At 41.0% G+C, this 17,722-nt stretch overlaps 2 protein-coding genes across 2 annotated transcripts in view; one reads left to right on the forward strand and one right to left on the reverse strand.

Annotated features, from left to right (window-relative positions):
• LOC143817709 (uncharacterized) overlaps positions 1 to 17,722 on the reverse strand; it is a 281,558-nt gene that overhangs the window by 5,880 nt on the left and 257,956 nt on the right. Inside the window, exons 38-40 of the mRNA XM_077299196.1 lie at positions 10,323 to 10,449; positions 2,190 to 2,305; positions 771 to 875 (exon numbers count right to left, since the gene is read on the reverse strand). Of these exons, the coding sequence (XP_077155311.1) occupies positions 771 to 875; positions 2,190 to 2,305; positions 10,323 to 10,449 (348 nt within the window). The remainder of the gene's footprint in view (positions 1 to 770; positions 876 to 2,189; positions 2,306 to 10,322; positions 10,450 to 17,722) is intronic.
• On the forward strand, positions 16,036 to 17,081 carry ATP5ME (ATP synthase membrane subunit e). The gene is given in 2 exon segments (XM_077299043.1): positions 16,036 to 16,064; positions 16,886 to 17,081. Coding segments are annotated over 2 exon segments (225 nt in total).

Raw genomic sequence — 17,722 nt, forward strand, 5'->3', positions numbered from 1 at the left:
TGGAGAGTTTTTCTGAAGATTTCTGAGTGGGGTTGGTTTGAATGTTTATCTTTGTCCTCTCACATTTGGCTTCCCCTTCGTATATCTACCCTGTTTCCCACTCTGTTTTTTGTGATTGTATTTTTACGATTGTAGTTTTCTTTTATCCCTGTCTATTTACACCTGTTTGTCTAGTTAGTGGTTTCCTATGCACTTCGGCCTCTCACCTCCTTAGGTGGAGGAGGGATAAGCTAAAGGTTTAGGTTAGGAGCATAGCTATGAATGAGACCCCGATGTCTCCACCATACGGGGTAACCCGGGAGACAGGGATAGACTAGGGCGCCCCTAGTTCGAGGGATCGAATAGGTTCCCACAGTCCCTTGTTGCTAAGTGATAATTCCCTACTCAATTTTTTAAGTCCACCCCTTTACTATCTGTATGTCATCATACCTAACTAAAATTTCCCATTCTACGTAAAGCAGATCTCCAGATCAACAATTAAAATGCACTGAATCCTCATTTATAGTAACTGGAGTAAATGAAGGCCCTAGCCTTTAGGTTTTTGATAATTAAAGTAACTGTCAGAGAACCCATCATTCTCAATATGCAGAAATCTGTACAGTGTGGAACATAATGTTAAATGGAACTGACCTGATAGATATAAGGCGTACCAAGATACATGCCATTTACTTCTTGTGCAGACTATGTAGAATACATTGCAGAAGAATAAAATACATACACAATAAATTTGTAGGAGTAGCATATAAGCGCAATATTCTGTTACAGCTCACCTTTACAATGATATCTTTAGTGCTATCATCATGTTCATAACACAGTGCTGGGCTTTGTTTCCACACAGATGCTGCTCCAGACCACATGTCCTTGATAAGATCACGCTATAATTACAGAAAAAATATATCACTTTATCGATATAACTCCAGAGTAATGGTTATTTTCCAACATTATTCTAAACAGTCATGAAAATCGGTATGTCTGAGTCACTTTACTGCATCCCACAATGATCGGGTAGGATACTAGAATCTTGGCAGCTTTATTACATGTATTTTGTAAAGATTGTTCTGGAATTTGCATAACCACTTTTATTTTCTATAAGTGAGGATGGATAACCCTATGTCATGCAGCGTGAGAAAAGTACTTTATTTTTGGTAATGGTTCAGGTATTTACAATGCGTCATTATCTATTGCGACACTGACAGCTTCTACATCATGGCCCCATGTATAAAACAGGGTTTTCTTCTATTTTAATCATCACCATCTACTAAAATGGTATAAGAAGCCCATGTGGAACGGTACACACTCGTATGTATGTTGCAGAGATTCGACAAATGCATTCTTTAGATGAATGTTTTTTTCCTGCAGCATATACATGGATTTCAGACTAATGGCTCAGGCACAGAAATTTCTGCCACAAATCTGCCATGTACAAATATACCCTAAGACTGGGTTCACATGTACTGTATTCATCAGAAGTGCTTCTAAAAGCCTCCATTCCAGATTTAGAAAATGCACAAAATGTTTTTTTGTAGAAGGGCAGACACTGTCACCGAAATCCGATAGACACTATCGTAACTAGTGTGTCCATTCTAGTCAATTGTCCATGTAGTGATGCTTCCAGGACGGATATTTTCATTTTTCTGTTTCTATAATAAACATAATGAAAATAAGATAGTAGATGTGAACTGGCCTCAAGTTGTTAGGGAAATGAAGGCTACATACTGTATATAAATGCCTGTAAACTTAACTAACATGTGTTGTTTAACCCTTCAACAACGTGTGATGGATAAATCTGCCACTGGAGGATGCTTATTCTTCTCCACAAAGGATCTATCCGTCATGTCATGGGCACTACCCAGTGTACCCGTAAGACTGTGGAGGGACTTTGGCTGTAACACAACATTGTCCTCCTGCCACAACTTACAGGATTGAAGATTACTTTGATTGTGGCAGTATAGGGTGCTCCCTTTGTCAGCCCATCAGGTTGTGTTCTGATGACAGCTGCCAGTGGGTTTCCATTACTATTGAGGGTCTAAGAAAGGTCCACAGGCCTGATATAGATGAAAGTCCATTAGGCCATGCCAGAGTATACAGTATACATAGCATGCAACATTGCTTTGGAATACTATTACAGAGCTTCATTTTTTAGATAACTACTACTACTACAAAAAAAAAAAATAGTGTATATTGCTTACCTGATATAGTAGTAGTAGGATGTGATTAGTGAGGTTCAATACTTCTTTTGCAGACAATAAAGGCTTGAAATCTAACCAGTCATCCTCGTGTACATTTCCAAGGATCATATCTCCTGCTAAAATAAGTACTCACAAAGTTATTACATACTATATTATGTATTGCGTAAGGCTATGTTCCCACTTTGCATTTTTGCTGCAGTTTTTTATGCAAATTTTATGTTGCGTTTCTCATGCACACATATTGGTTTTTTTTCCTGACTGAATTCGAAAACTGCTGCATTTTTCAAAACTGTCACTTTTTTCAGCATTTTTGCAGCGTTTTTACACCCATAGAAAGAAATGAGTAAGTGCAAAAATGCAGCAAAAAACACAGCAAAAAAATGCAGGCATCAGGTTTGCTGCCTTTTTGGTGCAGAAAACTCAGGAAGTTGCATCAGGCTTTTTGGGGGGCCACTAAACTTTTTTAGCATGGACAAGAGACAAATGTACCTGATTAAAAAATAGCAAAACGCAGCAAATATGTGGCAAAAAAACAGCAAAACCTTCTTTTTGTAAGCAGCTTATTTACTACTAAGAGAGCAAGTTTTGCCTGCAGAAAAAAAAGAATATAGCCAAAATGCAACCTGTCAAAATAGTCTAAAAGTTCAGGTTCTTTACTGCTTTATTACAATTTATTCCTTTCAAAACAAAAGAAAAGCTTGCAGATTTTTGAGTGATTTCAATGAAATGCTCTACATTGCCCTGGTCACAGAACTTTACACTCTGAAATCAGTTTTAATCTCACATGTTGCCATAGTTGATAGGGTATATGGATTATTTTTTGTGAATGTCAGGTATAATATCAATATATTTTGTATAATTAATAAGGCTCACTTTCTATATTCTTAATTCCCCACTGAACTGAAAAGAAGAATTTCAGTAATAGCCTCCAGTTTTTTTAACTTTATAGAATATAAGTTACTAAGTAGTCATCTAGACATTAAAGCTGCATTTATACAGAAATATTATCATGAACAAGCGTTTATAATAACACTAGTTTCTCAACAATCATTCAGTGTAGCCAGACAGCCAATCAGCCAATGAATGAGCAAAATGATTGTCTTTTGAGTGAAGTAATTTTTTGCATAGTGCAAAAGACCTTGGTTCTTACCAGCGCATCTTCCTGTGTTTACAAGACTTGCACTGCCAAGAACCACAGAAACATATGTGTGTAAGAGGAAGCAATGGAACTTCTGAATCTCCCCTGCGTGGTGTGACCTTAGTGTCTGGCTGGATGAAACCAGGTGGAACCAAGTGGCACCAGAAGAATTGCGGTTCTCGTACGGGACCTGGTCAGGTGCCTTGCATGACAGAGTTCCTGGATATGAAAACCCTGGACACCAAATCGCAGGAGAATTGCCGGCGCCAAGTAGACATGGACCAGAAACAACGCTGAAGCCAGTGTGACAGGCCGCAGTAGAAAGCATGGGCCACCAAGATGTCAGTCACTGTCAGACAAAGTGCAGACGATGCCCAGTGAGACCCAGAGACCCGACCTACACCGTTCTAGATCCGGAGTCTAGGCACCGGTCGAGACCAGAACCTTCAGCTGGTCAAGTTCCCGAGGCCAGACAATTCCCTTCGAGTATCAGGATACAGTCCTCTCTGCCCCAGGCAGATCCACAAGGAGACGTCAATGAGAGGAGGATGCCTGCTTTTACAGAAGGATGGCATGTGTGAGCAGGTCCGTCACTTCCAACTATAACATATGGTACAGGGGTTGGCCTGAGTTAGGACAACAGGTGGGGTAGGGCTAGTTGGTGCACAGGAGGCTCAACACTCTTTGATACACTTTGTCAGGAGGACTTGTGGCCTAGCGGCAAAACTCGGTGACCCACGCTAGCCCACTGTTCCAGGAAGAGTTAGCATGGTGGCTCCCAGGAACAGGCATACCACCCTTGTATAAAGAACCTTAGTATAATTTTCGAGAGCTTTTCTCCGTTATTATAATTGTATTGTTTATGGTTGTATGGTTTATTGCAGTTTCGCACTGTTTGATATCATTAACTAACCCCAAACTACAGAGTGGGCCATTTATATGGATACACCTAAATAAAATGGGAATGGTTGGTGATATCAACTTCCTGTTTGTGGCACATTAGTATATGGGGATATCCACACAAAGAGAAAAAGGACACCCTGGTAAGGAGGTCACCGAAATTGTAAACAATGCAAGCTTTATTAAAGTGTGCAAACAGACCAACAATACCTTAAAAACATTTAAAAATACACAGACAATTCCCTGATAGATGGAGGCCCCCAAAAAGACCACAAATAAATGCTAGTCACAACATCATATACTGATCTGGCATATATAACCTGTACAATAGTCAAAAAACAAATGCTAGTCTTGGCACCTGGTAGGGCGAGTTGTTACTCAGTCCTCTATTACTAAAGCCTAACATGCAATCCAATCCAAAATATACCGTGGAGCGAATAAATAAATATATAAATGTAATTCACCCTAATGCCCAGAGGAGGAAAATACCTCATGGAAGGTTCACCTGTAACTTGTACTGCGTCAGCCTTAATGGTAATAATGATAAACAAAGTACATAATTATGCTAAGGTGTGCTATATACGCATGTGAGATAACCTAAGAAAGGTACTGGTGACTCCCACACATGTTAGGGCCTCAGTGTATGGTACATGCCAGTACAGATAATATCCACTGAACACGACCAACCCAGGCACAGACAAAAAGGAAAAAGGTATACATTACGGCAGATGGGCTGCAGAGAGGTGTAAGCAGTCACACTAAATGCCACAGGAGCCAAGGTTGTTGTCAAAGATCTGGATAGGGTCCATGGAGGGCCTTTTGTGCATAAACATTAGTATATGGGAGGGGGAAAACTTTTCAAGATGGGTGGTGACCATGGTGGCCATTTTGAAGTCGGCCATTTTGGATCCAACTTTATTTTTTCCAATGGGAAAAGGGTCATGTGACACATCAAGCTAATTGAGAATTTCACAAGAAAAACAATGGTGTGCTTGGTTTTAACTTAACTTTATTCTTTCATGAGTTATTTACAAGTTTATGACCACTTATAAAATGTGTTCAAAGTCCTGCCCATTGTGTTGGATTGTCAATGCAACCCTCTTCTCCCACTATTGACACACTGATAGCAACACCGCCAAAGAAATGCTAGCACAGGCTTCCAGTATCTGTTGTTTCAGATGCTGCACATCTAGTCTTCACAGCATAGACAATTGCCTTCAGATGACCCCAAAGATAAAAGTGTAAAGGTACCTTCACACGAAGCGACGCTGCAGCGATAGCGACATCGATGCCGATCGCTGCAGCGTCGCTGTTTGATCGCTGGAGAGCTGTCACACAGACGGCTCTCCAGCGACAAACGATGCCGAGGTCCCCGGGTAACCAGGGTAAACATCGGGTTGCTAAGCGCAGGGCCGCGCTTAGTAACCCGATGTTTACCCTGGTTACCAGCGTAAAAGTAAAAAAAACAAACAGTACATGCTCACCTGCGCGTCCCCCAGCGTCTGCTTCCTGACACTGACTGAGCTCCGGCCCTAACAGCACAGCGGTGACGTCACCGCTGTGCTTTCACTTTCACTTTAGGGCCGGCGCTCAGTAAGTGTCAGGAAGCAGACGCTGAGGGACGCGCAGGTGAGTATGTAGTGTTTGTTTTTTTTACTTTTACGCTGGTAACCAGGGTAAACATCGGGTTACTAAGCGCGGCCCTGCGCTTAGTAACCCGATGTTTACCCTGGTTACCAGTGTAAAATATCGCTGGTATCGTTGCTTTTGCTTTCAAACACAACGATACACGGCGATCGGACGACCAAATAAAGTTCTGGACTTTATTCAGCGACCAGCGACATCACAGCAGGATCCTGATCGCTGCTGCGTGTCAAACTAAACGATATCGCTAGCCAGGACGCTGCAACGTCACGGATCGCTAGCGATATCGTTACAAAGTCGTTTCGTGTGAAGGTACCTTAAGGGGGTCAGATCAGGAGACCTTGGTGACCATTCAACTGGCCCTCGATAACCAATCCACTTTCCAGGAAACTGTTCATGTAGGAATTCTCAGACTGGACACCCAAAATGGTGAACCACCACATTTTGGGTTTCAGGTCTGAGCATCCCTACATGAACAGATTCCTGGAAAGTGGATTGGTCATCGTGGGCCAGTAAATATTTTGCTGTCACGGAGGTGAATCCTAGTGGGTGGAAATGTCATTTCCAGTGAAGTCCGGTGTTGAGGGTCCAGATGCCCCTTGTTGAAAGGGGGGTACTGCCATGATTAATTTTTGGATTCGTGGCAGCTCTGGTTCTACTATAATTTAAATGTAGCTTTTTTCCTTTTGGGCCAGCAAGGGTTAATGTCATTTTCACTTGCTGGCAGCTGCTTTGTTGCTAGTCAGCACTTCCACCATCCTTTAAAAATTCACAAGACCCATCAGCTGACTGTCAGTGATAGAGTATTCTATATTGACCAAGCCTGGAGTAATGAGCTCTCTGATTGTAGCGTGAGGCCGCTGTTTTCGTGGAGTTTGTGGTCCTGGTTATCCTCTGTTTGTCTTGTGTTTTGTCTCTCTCCCTGTGTTATTCATTATCTGCAGTGGTAAGGCTAGCATCCTTGATGGCCAGTGCATTAGTCAGGGATTAGTGAGGTGACAATCAGGGACTAGGAACGTGATGGTGGCAGGGGGAAAGACCTGCATAGGGCATTTGGGGAGTTTAGGGATAGGCTCAGATTGGAGTTCTGAAGCTGCCTCCATCCCTCGTTCCCTATGATTAAGGCCTTCCTTACCACATTCTATCCAGATGTAGGTATAAGTTGTGTCGTCCGCTGGACTTTACCTTGTCGGTCATGACATTATCACCGACAATACCTTTTTCCAGTGAACCCTTGGCCCATGCTGAGGCTTTTGCTCGCCTGATCCAGGTTTCCGAGTTGCAGACTCAGGTGGTGCAGCTACTTCAGCAAGTGAGGGGGTTCTTGGTCTCTTCTTTACCCTATTCAATCCTGTTGTAGGTATAAGTTATGTCGTCTGCTTGACTTTACCTTGTCGGTCGTGAAAGTTGCCTCTTCTACTCCATCAACACCATTCAGGGGTAACAGCCACTGCTAAGATTCAGAGGTGGTGACACTAGTTGTTAAAACTACCTACTACCCCAAAGCAAAGCTGTTCAGTTATTGGGTATAGCTACAGAATAGATAAATCATTGCTGATCACCATACGTTGCGTATACTGTTCCAGAGTTCTGTGTCTTCTTCTCTTGACTTCTCTTTCTTATCAGGTATTGAATTAATGTGTCACGGGGTTACTGCAACAGTGTGGAGTCAAAAGACTGCAGCGTCTGATTGCTCCTACTGCGGTGCTGAGAAGAAGCACTTCTCCTTCATTTTAATAGTGTTTATTCTGTCTGGCAGAAAAGGGGTTAATCGGCCATGTTGGAAATCTCTGTGCTCGCAGCTCAGCTTGGTTTGCCACTCAATTTCCCCATTATAATCAGGGCTATGATACCAATCCTTGTCAGAGCTAGCATTTGTTGGCATGGCTAATGGAGGGAGAGGGAGAGGTGTTCATATGAAAAGGAAAATTGGAGGAGTTATCAGTGACTTTTGCTTTGTTGGTATGTGTGGTAATTCCCTATCCTTCTCCTTCAGTTATATGAGAGTCAATATTTTGTATGCCTGGAGTTTTCTGTTAACCCTTGTTTGTGTTGCCTTGTTTGTCGGGTTGGTGTACTAAAGTGCACACAGTAGCGCCCCTCTTGCTTGGGTGGGGGAAGAGAACTGATGGAGGGCTAACTAAGGAGATAAGGCAAGGGTGGAGGCCCCGGCACCTTCACCCTCTGAAGTATCCCAAGAAGTAGGACACGCTAGGGCGCCCCTAGTGTTAGAGACAGGGAAGGAATCTTTGGTCCTGGGTCAGCCGACAGCTGTGTCATGACAAAGATTTCATTTGAAACACATATTGCTTTGTGTTATAATTATTATTAACTACTTCTGGACGATCTGCAGATTTTCAACCCCTGGGCGGACTGCATTCTACTGCAATGACATTGTAAAATACTATAACAGTTGCACGAGATTATGCGGGAGTCTGCAAACGGCTGTCAGACACATCTGGACACCCCACAGAAAAGACAGAGATGGTTTGCCACCAATCAATGTACCGATCGCTGTACACACAGCACTGTACCCAGTGATCATGTGATTGCTGGGTGTAGGGAGGGAGCAGGGGCTGCAGGGTCCTAACAGATCCTTATCAGCACCACTGCTCAAGAAGGAGGCTAAATTTGCTTTATGACTGGTGCTCATATACAGCCCCAGTGACAGAGGAAATCAATTTATAAAAAGATATTAAAATGTTGACATTAACTTAAAAGGTCTTTTATGACCTAATGGGGGGCACAATGTGTAAAATAAATGAAAAATAAATAAATATGAAAATATAAGCAGGAAAAGAGAAAATAAATAGAAAAAAAGCCGCTGCTAATCTAAATTCCTGTTATTGACCCAGCACTCGTCGAAAAAAAACAAACCTGCCAGTACATAACAATAATTCTTATGCAAAGGGGAACAAAACAGAAAAAAATTTTTTAGTGATCATTTGTGGTCTTAAAAAAGGGAAAATCAGACATTTATTTCCTTCAGTTTAACAGCGATATCGCCCAATATTGGCAAAAACTAAAAAAAAGAGTATGAAAATAATTCTGAAAATTACGCCCCACTTATCACATAAAAAAATGCAAAAAATATTTGAATATATGAATGAGTAAAACATTTACAGCTTTTTAAACCGCATGTATGAAAAAAAATGTGCCTGGTTATGAACTGGGGAAAGTTGCCTGGTTTTGAACTGTTAAGTTACATTTTTATTACTGCATTGAGATTTTTTTTAGAAAGGTTCTCATATCTAACTCTTATATCAAAAGAATCATCAGGATGTACCAAAACAATGTTTATAAAACCCCAATTTACGTAATCAACCTTTAACAAAATCTGAAAAAAGGATAGGGGCTTCATAAGCCTTGAGTAAAAAGCATTTATCCAGCTCTAAAGTGCTGTGTTAAGCCATTATTGATTTCTAAGCAAGGATGGATGTGCACTGAACACAGGTTACATGGTTTATAAAAAGAATCATGGCTGATCAATAGCTTTTTGCCCTTACTTATCCATCATACCTGTTTAAAAAACACGAGTATACTGGCAATTACATTCTGAAATGAAATCAATATTTCTAATGTTGTAGAAATTGGTATTATAGCGTTGGCTGAAATGTAGATCACAGAACTTCTAAAAACCTAAAATCCACCCAAGAAACGAGAATTTCACCTATATTTTACAGAAAAAAATTTCTATATTAACTCTGAGATTCTGACCCAGCATACCCAACAAAATAGAATCAGTAGCTGACCATCATACACCTGCTCTCAAGCAGATCTGAAGAATTTGTGACCAATTTCCACAAGTAGACTAACTTGAGGGCAATATGTAAAACAAGGGTATGGCAGCACAGTGGCTCAGTGGTTAGCACTGCATTGCTGGGGCCCTGGTTTAAAATCCCACCGAGGGCATCATCTGCACAGTTTGTATGTTCTCCCTGTGTTTGCGTGGGTTTCCTCTGAGTATTTCGGTTTCTTCCCACACTCCAAAGACATACTGACAGGGAATTTAGATCGTGATCCCAATGGGGAGAGTTCCGATAATGTCTGTAAAGCGCTTCGAAATATGATAGCGCTATATAAGCAAAAAAGCATAAGGGTAGAAAACTCTAGTGTTCTCCACAGTTTATACAATTGGCCTATTAAGTCACTTCTTTAAGGTATCATTTATGGCACACATGTTAAGCCTTTAGAAGCCAATTGCTTTCTTTTGAGACTATTCTTTAACATTACTCATTGCAAGCCAATTTGTACCAAGTTCTGTTTCTGGGAAATAACTGGATTACAGACAATTCTAGTGTGTTTTAACACAAATGCTCAAAGACACTTGCTAATGTTAAAAATGAACATTCAGCCTTTTTTTAAAAAAAAGACTTTTATAGATATCCAACTCTCCAAGGATCCTGGAGCAGATCAATGGACGCAAACCAAGATCATTAAGTATGACTTACCTTGCCCATTTCCTCTTCTCTCTGCCTTTGAGGTCCTTTCAGAATGCAGCTGAATGTCTTTCTGGGGAATTTCATTTAATATCTTGGCAGCATGCTCAATTCCTTCTGTCAGATTGTTAAGGCAGGCCTATAAATATAAGGTAGAATATTTTATTGCTAGAGTCAGCAAAATGATTTTGTTCAATGAGCTCCTAACTCAAAGCACTTTATTGTGATGATCATGATTACCTCATTGGCAGCTGGTGAATTCTAAGTGTGTAATGTTCTCCACATGTCTTTAGCACCACATGCATATAACTATTTACGGTAATCAGTCTTTGTTACTACTAGAACATACATGCATCATGACCTGCAGACAATATAGCCATCAACCCACTTACACAGTAAATCAATAAACTGCCCTTTTCTGATTTATGAAGGATCCGTCATGTGCTTTAATACCATACATCTCAACTTTCATAGAACAGAAAGTACATACGTACACGTATGTCATGTGTCATGAAGGGGTTAAGTACAGAATCAAAACTTTTCTGTACTTAAACACATCAAAAATGCAACTTCAAATCTAATCTAAAATTGATGGTGGAAAATTCATTCCAAAGACACAGCAAAAAAGCAATAATCAGGGAAAATTCTCACTGTTTAGTGTGGTGCGGACATAGGCAAAAAGCAGCAGAACAAACATTGCATTTACACTGAACGTTAACAGATCCTCAGTAATTTTTCGGGCTATGAGGCTGTGAAGGACTTTTTTTTTGTGCCCTTACCTGACATTTTCACTGATACCATTTTAGAGTAGATACGATATGTATATGGCCTCTTTTTGCATTTTATTGCAATGTTGCGACGGGCAAAACCCACGATTTTGGTATTTGATTTTTCTTCTCCTTACGCCATTTACCGACTGGATTAATTTACTTCATATTTTGATAGATCGGCCTTTTACAAATGCAGTTGTAAATCATGCACTGAGGGTGTTGTTCCAGGTACAGCGGAGTCACGGGTGGGAAAAGAACCAATTTCACACAGTCCACTTTCTATAACTATTTTACTTAGAGATGAAATTATTCCTACTCTCGGTTTTGATAACCACACAAAGAGAACACATCAAACAAATATTTCGCCAGAAGGCTATATCCTCTGTGCTGAACAGCTCGGCACCCAAGAGAACTGTTTGTTATATTCTCTACGTAAATTTACCTGTTGGCACACCCGTCTGAACAGGCCGCCATTACCTTATTACACCCTGAGATAAGCTGGTTTAATTAAATTAGTGCAAAGCACGGGCTCGCCTGCGGTTCCAGTGTAATCTCAAGAAAACTAGCTCCTCTAGCCTGTGGGCCATGCCGAGGATGCTTGTAGTGTGACTTATTCACAGGGCATAGCACCTCTCTCTCCTGGTCCCAGTCCCTTCTGTTCCTTAGCAGTTTGAACAGTAGGAATTCCCTCACATCAGGACAGGTTCAGATCCCGGACCAGCTCAGCTTCAATCTGCCACTGCTTCTAACTCAAAGTGATGCTGTCATGAGAGGATATAATTGGATGCCTCTCCAGCACAGCCTTACCCACCCCTCATTCCTGCAGACCCTGCACAAAATGGCCATGCTTCCCTTTTCTGTGTTTCATTTTATAAAACCCTCCTAAAATATCTTATAGGCATAACAAAGTCTCTTACCCATGTTCAACAACAGCGACATCTTGTGGCCAGTTAACAAAATTAACTATAAAGAAACAAATATATTTACAGCAAGTACAGGGATTATTCAGGCATGCGTGCAAGTATTCTCAATTATACCATCCTGGTGGGTCGACACACATCTCTCTCAGTGATAAAAATGTTTTTTTTTTTGTTTTATTTTTAAGCAGCCAAAATCGGGGTGATTTGAACTTATGTGGGCTTTTATTTATTTTTTCATATTTTTAAAAATTGTTTTTTTTTTTACTTTTTACTGTATTTAATATTTTCCTTAGGGGATTTGAAGCTGCAATCATCCGATCACTTATACTATACATTGCAGTGCATCAGCAATCTTGCTATGGGGCACGCCGACGGAGAGTGCTAAATACTGCTGTCAGAGATTGACAGCAGGATGTAACACTTATCAGCCTCGAGTGGAGCTCAGCTCAATCCGCAGCTGTTAAAGGCAAAAGATGGCTGAAGTAAATTAGCCATCATCGCCAGGAAAGATGCAGGCATAGATTGCAAGCCCACATTAAAGGCAGAGAAACTATATGATGCACATGTACATCATATGTTAAACTACATGGCCTGGTATAGTGTGTAATCAACATATCAGCAAACATCATTGTTCAATTACCCTGTGTCTCTGTCATCCAGGATAACAGCACAATATGTTACAACAAGCATCAACTTAAAAGTCAATATTACAGGCTTATATGAACAAAAGTCTGTGTTTTCTTGACCATCCAATGAACAAACACATAAATTCAAAAGTCTTGTGGAAAGAAAAAAATTGGGACGAACCGAACATTTTTGTTTGAAAAATTAGATTTTTTATTTTCATGGCTCTACGTTATAAACTTCTGTAAAGCACCTGGGGGTTCAAAGCATTCACCACGCATCTAGATAAGGTCCTTGAGGGGTGTAGTTTCCAAAATGGGGTCACTTGTGAGGGGTTTCCAGTGTCTAGGCGTCTCAGGAGCTCTCCAAACACAACATAGCATCCTCGATTCCAACCATTTTTGTGTTCAAAAAGTCAAACAGTGCTTTTTTATTCTCATAGCTCTACTTTCTAAACTCCTGTGGAGCACCTGGGGGTTCAAAGTGCTCACCACACATCTAGATACATTCTAGTTTCCGAAATAGTATAACTTGTCGGGGGTTTCCACTGTTTAGGCACTTCAGGGGCTTTCCAAACTCGACATGGCGTACGCTAACGTTTCCAGACATTTTTGCATTCAAAAATGCCGTCTGATGTCCCAGCCAGGCTTGCACACTGTGCCTGCGCGGGCATTGCAGCCAGCCACCTTTGGAATCCCCGCACTGTGTTATGCATTATGCACAGTGCGGGACAGGGATTCCAAAGGTGGCTGGCCGCAATGCCCGCGCAGGCGCAGTGTGCAAGCCTGGCTGGGACATCAGACGGCCAGAGCTTACTGCGTCTGCGCAGGACACCAGTACACAGCGCAGGCGCCGGTTTTGACACGATAACAGCGCTGAGGGGGCGGCGCCGAAAGCGCAGGAAGATTGGAGTGACGGCAGAGGAGCTGGCCAATCTGGGGAGTGAGGACCCGCCTCCCTGGCTAGAGACAGGAATTGTGGCTAAGTATAAAAACACTTTATTTGGGGTATACTTGAACCTAAAACTAAAAGAGTCACCTTGTTAGAATGCAGCATTACTGCTGCACAAGGTGGCTCTTTTAGTTTATAGCGGCTGGAGGGGAGTGACAGTGGCCCTTTAAAGACTTTGAGAGTGTAGTTTTTAGAATAGTGTCACTTTTGGGCACTTCCTGTCATATAGCCCCTTCAAAGTCACTTCAAGTGTGATGCGGTCCTTCAAAAAATGGTTTTGTAAATTTTGTTGGAAAAATGAGAAATTGTTGATCAAATTTTAACACTTTTAACTTCCTAAAAAAATTATTTAAAAAAATGATACAGAGGTAAAGAAGACATATGTGACATAATTCTTTGGTTTAAGGGCATAAGAATTAAAAGTTTGAAAATTGTCATATCAAACAAATTTTACCACTATCATAAAGTACAATATGTCATGAGAAAACAGTCTCAGAATCACTGGGATCCATTGAAGCATTCCAGAGTTATTACCACATAAAGTGAAACTGGTCAGAATTGTGACATTTGGCCTGGACATGAAGGTGAAAATGGGCTTGGGGGGTAAAGGAAAGCTCTTTTTTTATGTTTTTGTCCATAGATGAAACAGTATGGGACAAGCTGTAGCTTTACTGGTTTAATTTTCTTTTGTAGTAAACATTAATTTTTTATTTTTTTTTTACAAAGTTCACCATGCAGTATAATTGACATGCTAACTTTATTCTGTGCATTGATTCAATTATAAACACAGATAAACATAGTTTAAAGGGAATCTGTCAGTAGGTTTTTGCCATGTAATCTAAAGACAGCATGAGGTAAGGATTTAAACACAGATTTCAGTGATGCCTCTTTTATCAAGCTCCGTCCTGTTGTTTACTTGTAATTATTGTTTTAGCAGCAGGAGTTTATTATTGTTCTGATACAGTGTTCTGAGCAAAGTTTGACTCTGCCCCTTCTGTGATAAGCCGCTCACTGTCTATAGACATTGCATATATAGAACCTGGTGGGGGCAGGGTAAGCTTTCTCAGCTCTGCTACATTGCTAAATCAAAAATCAACTTTATTCTCTTTGTCAGCAATCGTTTCAGTCACGAGTGCAGCGTGGCGCTGGTTCTGATTCAGTCACTGTTCTAAGTATTGTAACAAGGTCACTGGCACTGTATGTGAGGGGAGATATGTGTCACGAAGATTGCTTTGTTCTGTGATCTAACAACCCATAGGTTTCTCTCCAGTATGCTGTGCGCTGAAGGGGTTAACCAGCCATGGGACTGGGTTTTTTGGTGAGTAGGTAAAAGATGGGTGTGACGCCTACTCACCATATCTCCATCTCAAGGGAGTGGCTGGGGAGTTAAATGTTCAGCCACTTTTTTTTCTGTGTTGTATGTTTGGAGAGGAAGGTCTCCAGACAGTGGCTCCAGGTGGAGCTGAAGACTTGTGGTGTCCTCTGTGGGCGAGTCCCGCCAACACAAGGATTTTCTATACTTTATCTTTTGTTTTGCCATTTTGCCAGAAAGGCCATGTTTATTTTGTTAAACCCTGCCATGACTTATGTTGTTCTACAATAAACCAGCAGGTGACTTACTGTATGTTTTGAACTATAAGACACACTTTTTACCCCCCAAATTTGGGGGGAAAATGGGTGTGCGCCTTATATTAGGAATATATTTACCAGTAGCGTGGCGGCAGCAGTAGTTGGGTGACGCTGCAAGACGATGATCTCACTCCCATCCCAGGCTGGTGCAGCAGTATCTCAATCTGCACATATGCCACCTCCGACAGCCATTTTCTCAGAGGGCACCACATCGCAGCAATGGATGTGCAGGGGTTCTGGGCTTTCACAAAATGTCAGCAGAGCCCCCGTTCTGCCAAGAACCGCCGAATTCTGCCGCACCAGGCTGGGATGAGATATTACGGAGGCCAACACATCACAGCAATGGATATGCAGGGGCTCCGGGCTGTCACAAAATGTCAGCGGAGCCCCCCGCACTACCGCCAAACCTGCCGCAGCAGTCTGGGAGATGGGAGTCATATCACTGCCAGACCACAGAACACCCCCTGTGACCACTGCTTCACCAGCGCTGCTAATCCCCCCTCCTGGTAACTTGAATTTGGACTGTAAGATGGACCCCCATATGATGCATTAATTTTTTCCCCCTATTTTCCATCTGAAAATATTGAGTTTGTCTTATGGTCCAAAAAATCAGGTACACAAGAAGCATTCCTGTGTCTTCCTTTGCAAGCAGCCGAGTGAGTAAACTACCTAATGTGTAAACTGACTTCCAGCTGGCCCCAATACAGAATGAATGTCAGTAAGGGCTGGGGGCACAGAAACAGTGGCAGCTCTGTATACTCAGAGCGGTGACTGAACCAGCGACTGAAACCCGAACGCTGATGGGGAAATAAAGCTAATTTTCTCCCCGCAATGTTTGGCTACGTGCAGGTGCCGAGCAGGTTAGTAACACTATTATCCTGCAGATTAACCCCATATCTGCAGGTTAGTGTTTTTCTGGTGACAGGTTTCCTTTAATACCATGTTTACCTTCCTATTGCTGTATACACAATACTGAACCAGTGATTGTGTATACAGATTAGGAAGCACTGATAGTACTTCCTCATCCAGATCAAGTGACCATGTGGTTACTGGGTATAAGTAGAGAGCAGAAGCTACTGTGTACTAGGAGATCCAGTCAGTTCTGCTATACAGGCAAGAGGCTGAAATTCACCTGTAATATACCAGTTGCAGGGGAAATCAGCAATGAAAAGAATGTATTATTATGTAAAAATCCACACAAAGGTCTTTAGGGGGACCCACTGTGTAAAATAAGATTCAAAAAAATTAAAAAAGCAAAAATAAAATAGAAATAAACATAAATAAATCTAATGATGCCAGTCTGAGTCACTGTTTCTAGCCTTATCCCCATCAAAAAATATACGTCCAATATGTAAGAATTATTTCTATAGAAAGGGGAATGCAATTTAAAATGTTTTTAGCAATCCTTTCTGGTCACAAGAAAAATGTGAAAAATTGACATGTTTTTACTTTTTTTTATTACATTTTCCCCCTCAAGATCAGTAAAAAAAAAAAAATAAAATAAATAAACATATATGACATAAAAATCAAGCCCAGTATCACGAAAAAGAATAGTTAATAGCCCATGTATTATAAATCTCCAAAATGTGCCTAGTGAGATATTACGCTCCGCCTAGTTATCCTAGGCTGCTCCAGTCTCACAGTGTCACTTGGAGGAGACAAGATAGTTCCCCTGATGCAGATGTCCCCGACTCAGCAAGTCTGACAGATACTCTGCACTATTACTTGGGATTGGATATGGAAGTCTATGGTTCTAATATTTAAAACCGTTTGCTGAAGAGGATAGAAGGATAGAAGTTGAGGAAAAAAAGGAGCAGTAGAAAGCAGCTCGTATTGCAAGAGAATTGGCAACCCAACAAGACACAATTCTCAAGTGATATTTCTAGCAACACCGTCAACAACCCTCACGGGGATACTGCAATCACCTACTATTGTTGCACAGCTTTTGTAAATGCTCTTCAAATTTATGTGACCCATGTAATAAAATTTTCACCTGCTCCAAAAAAAGTACCCAGTCAGGAATGGGGAGCAATGGCTCGGTCCTGAACTGGCTAATTGATACAGTATGTACTTACATTATGAATTACGATTAATTGTGTGTCCTTCATGTAACTTGAGATATATTGTACATTTATGTAATTTTGTGATACCAAATTATAAGTTTAGCTTCAATTAGCTAATTAATATGTTTGTAACACCTTTGTCTCTTTATATATATATTCACTTCATCTTATGTAACACTTGAGAAAGACTTTGCCAATTTGATTAAATCTGATTAAAATCCATTTTTCCATCATCTGATTTTGGAGTGATGCTCCCATTTTTTATAGTTTTTGCAAGTAAGACGTTTTGGCGATTACCTTGGTGGCTCTGTACCAATCTTTATATGGAAAAGTGCTGCTTTTATTAGATAGATAGATAGATAGATAGATAGATAGATAGATAGATAGATAGATAATTGTCACTCCTAAGGTTAAAGAGTGTCTTGGTACTGAGTAGGAGAAAAATTACCAGTATC

Source organism: Ranitomeya variabilis, chromosome 3 (assembly GCF_051348905.1).
Source record: "Ranitomeya variabilis isolate aRanVar5 chromosome 3, aRanVar5.hap1, whole genome shotgun sequence".
Taxonomy (NCBI): Eukaryota; Metazoa; Chordata; class Amphibia; order Anura; family Dendrobatidae; genus Ranitomeya; species Ranitomeya variabilis.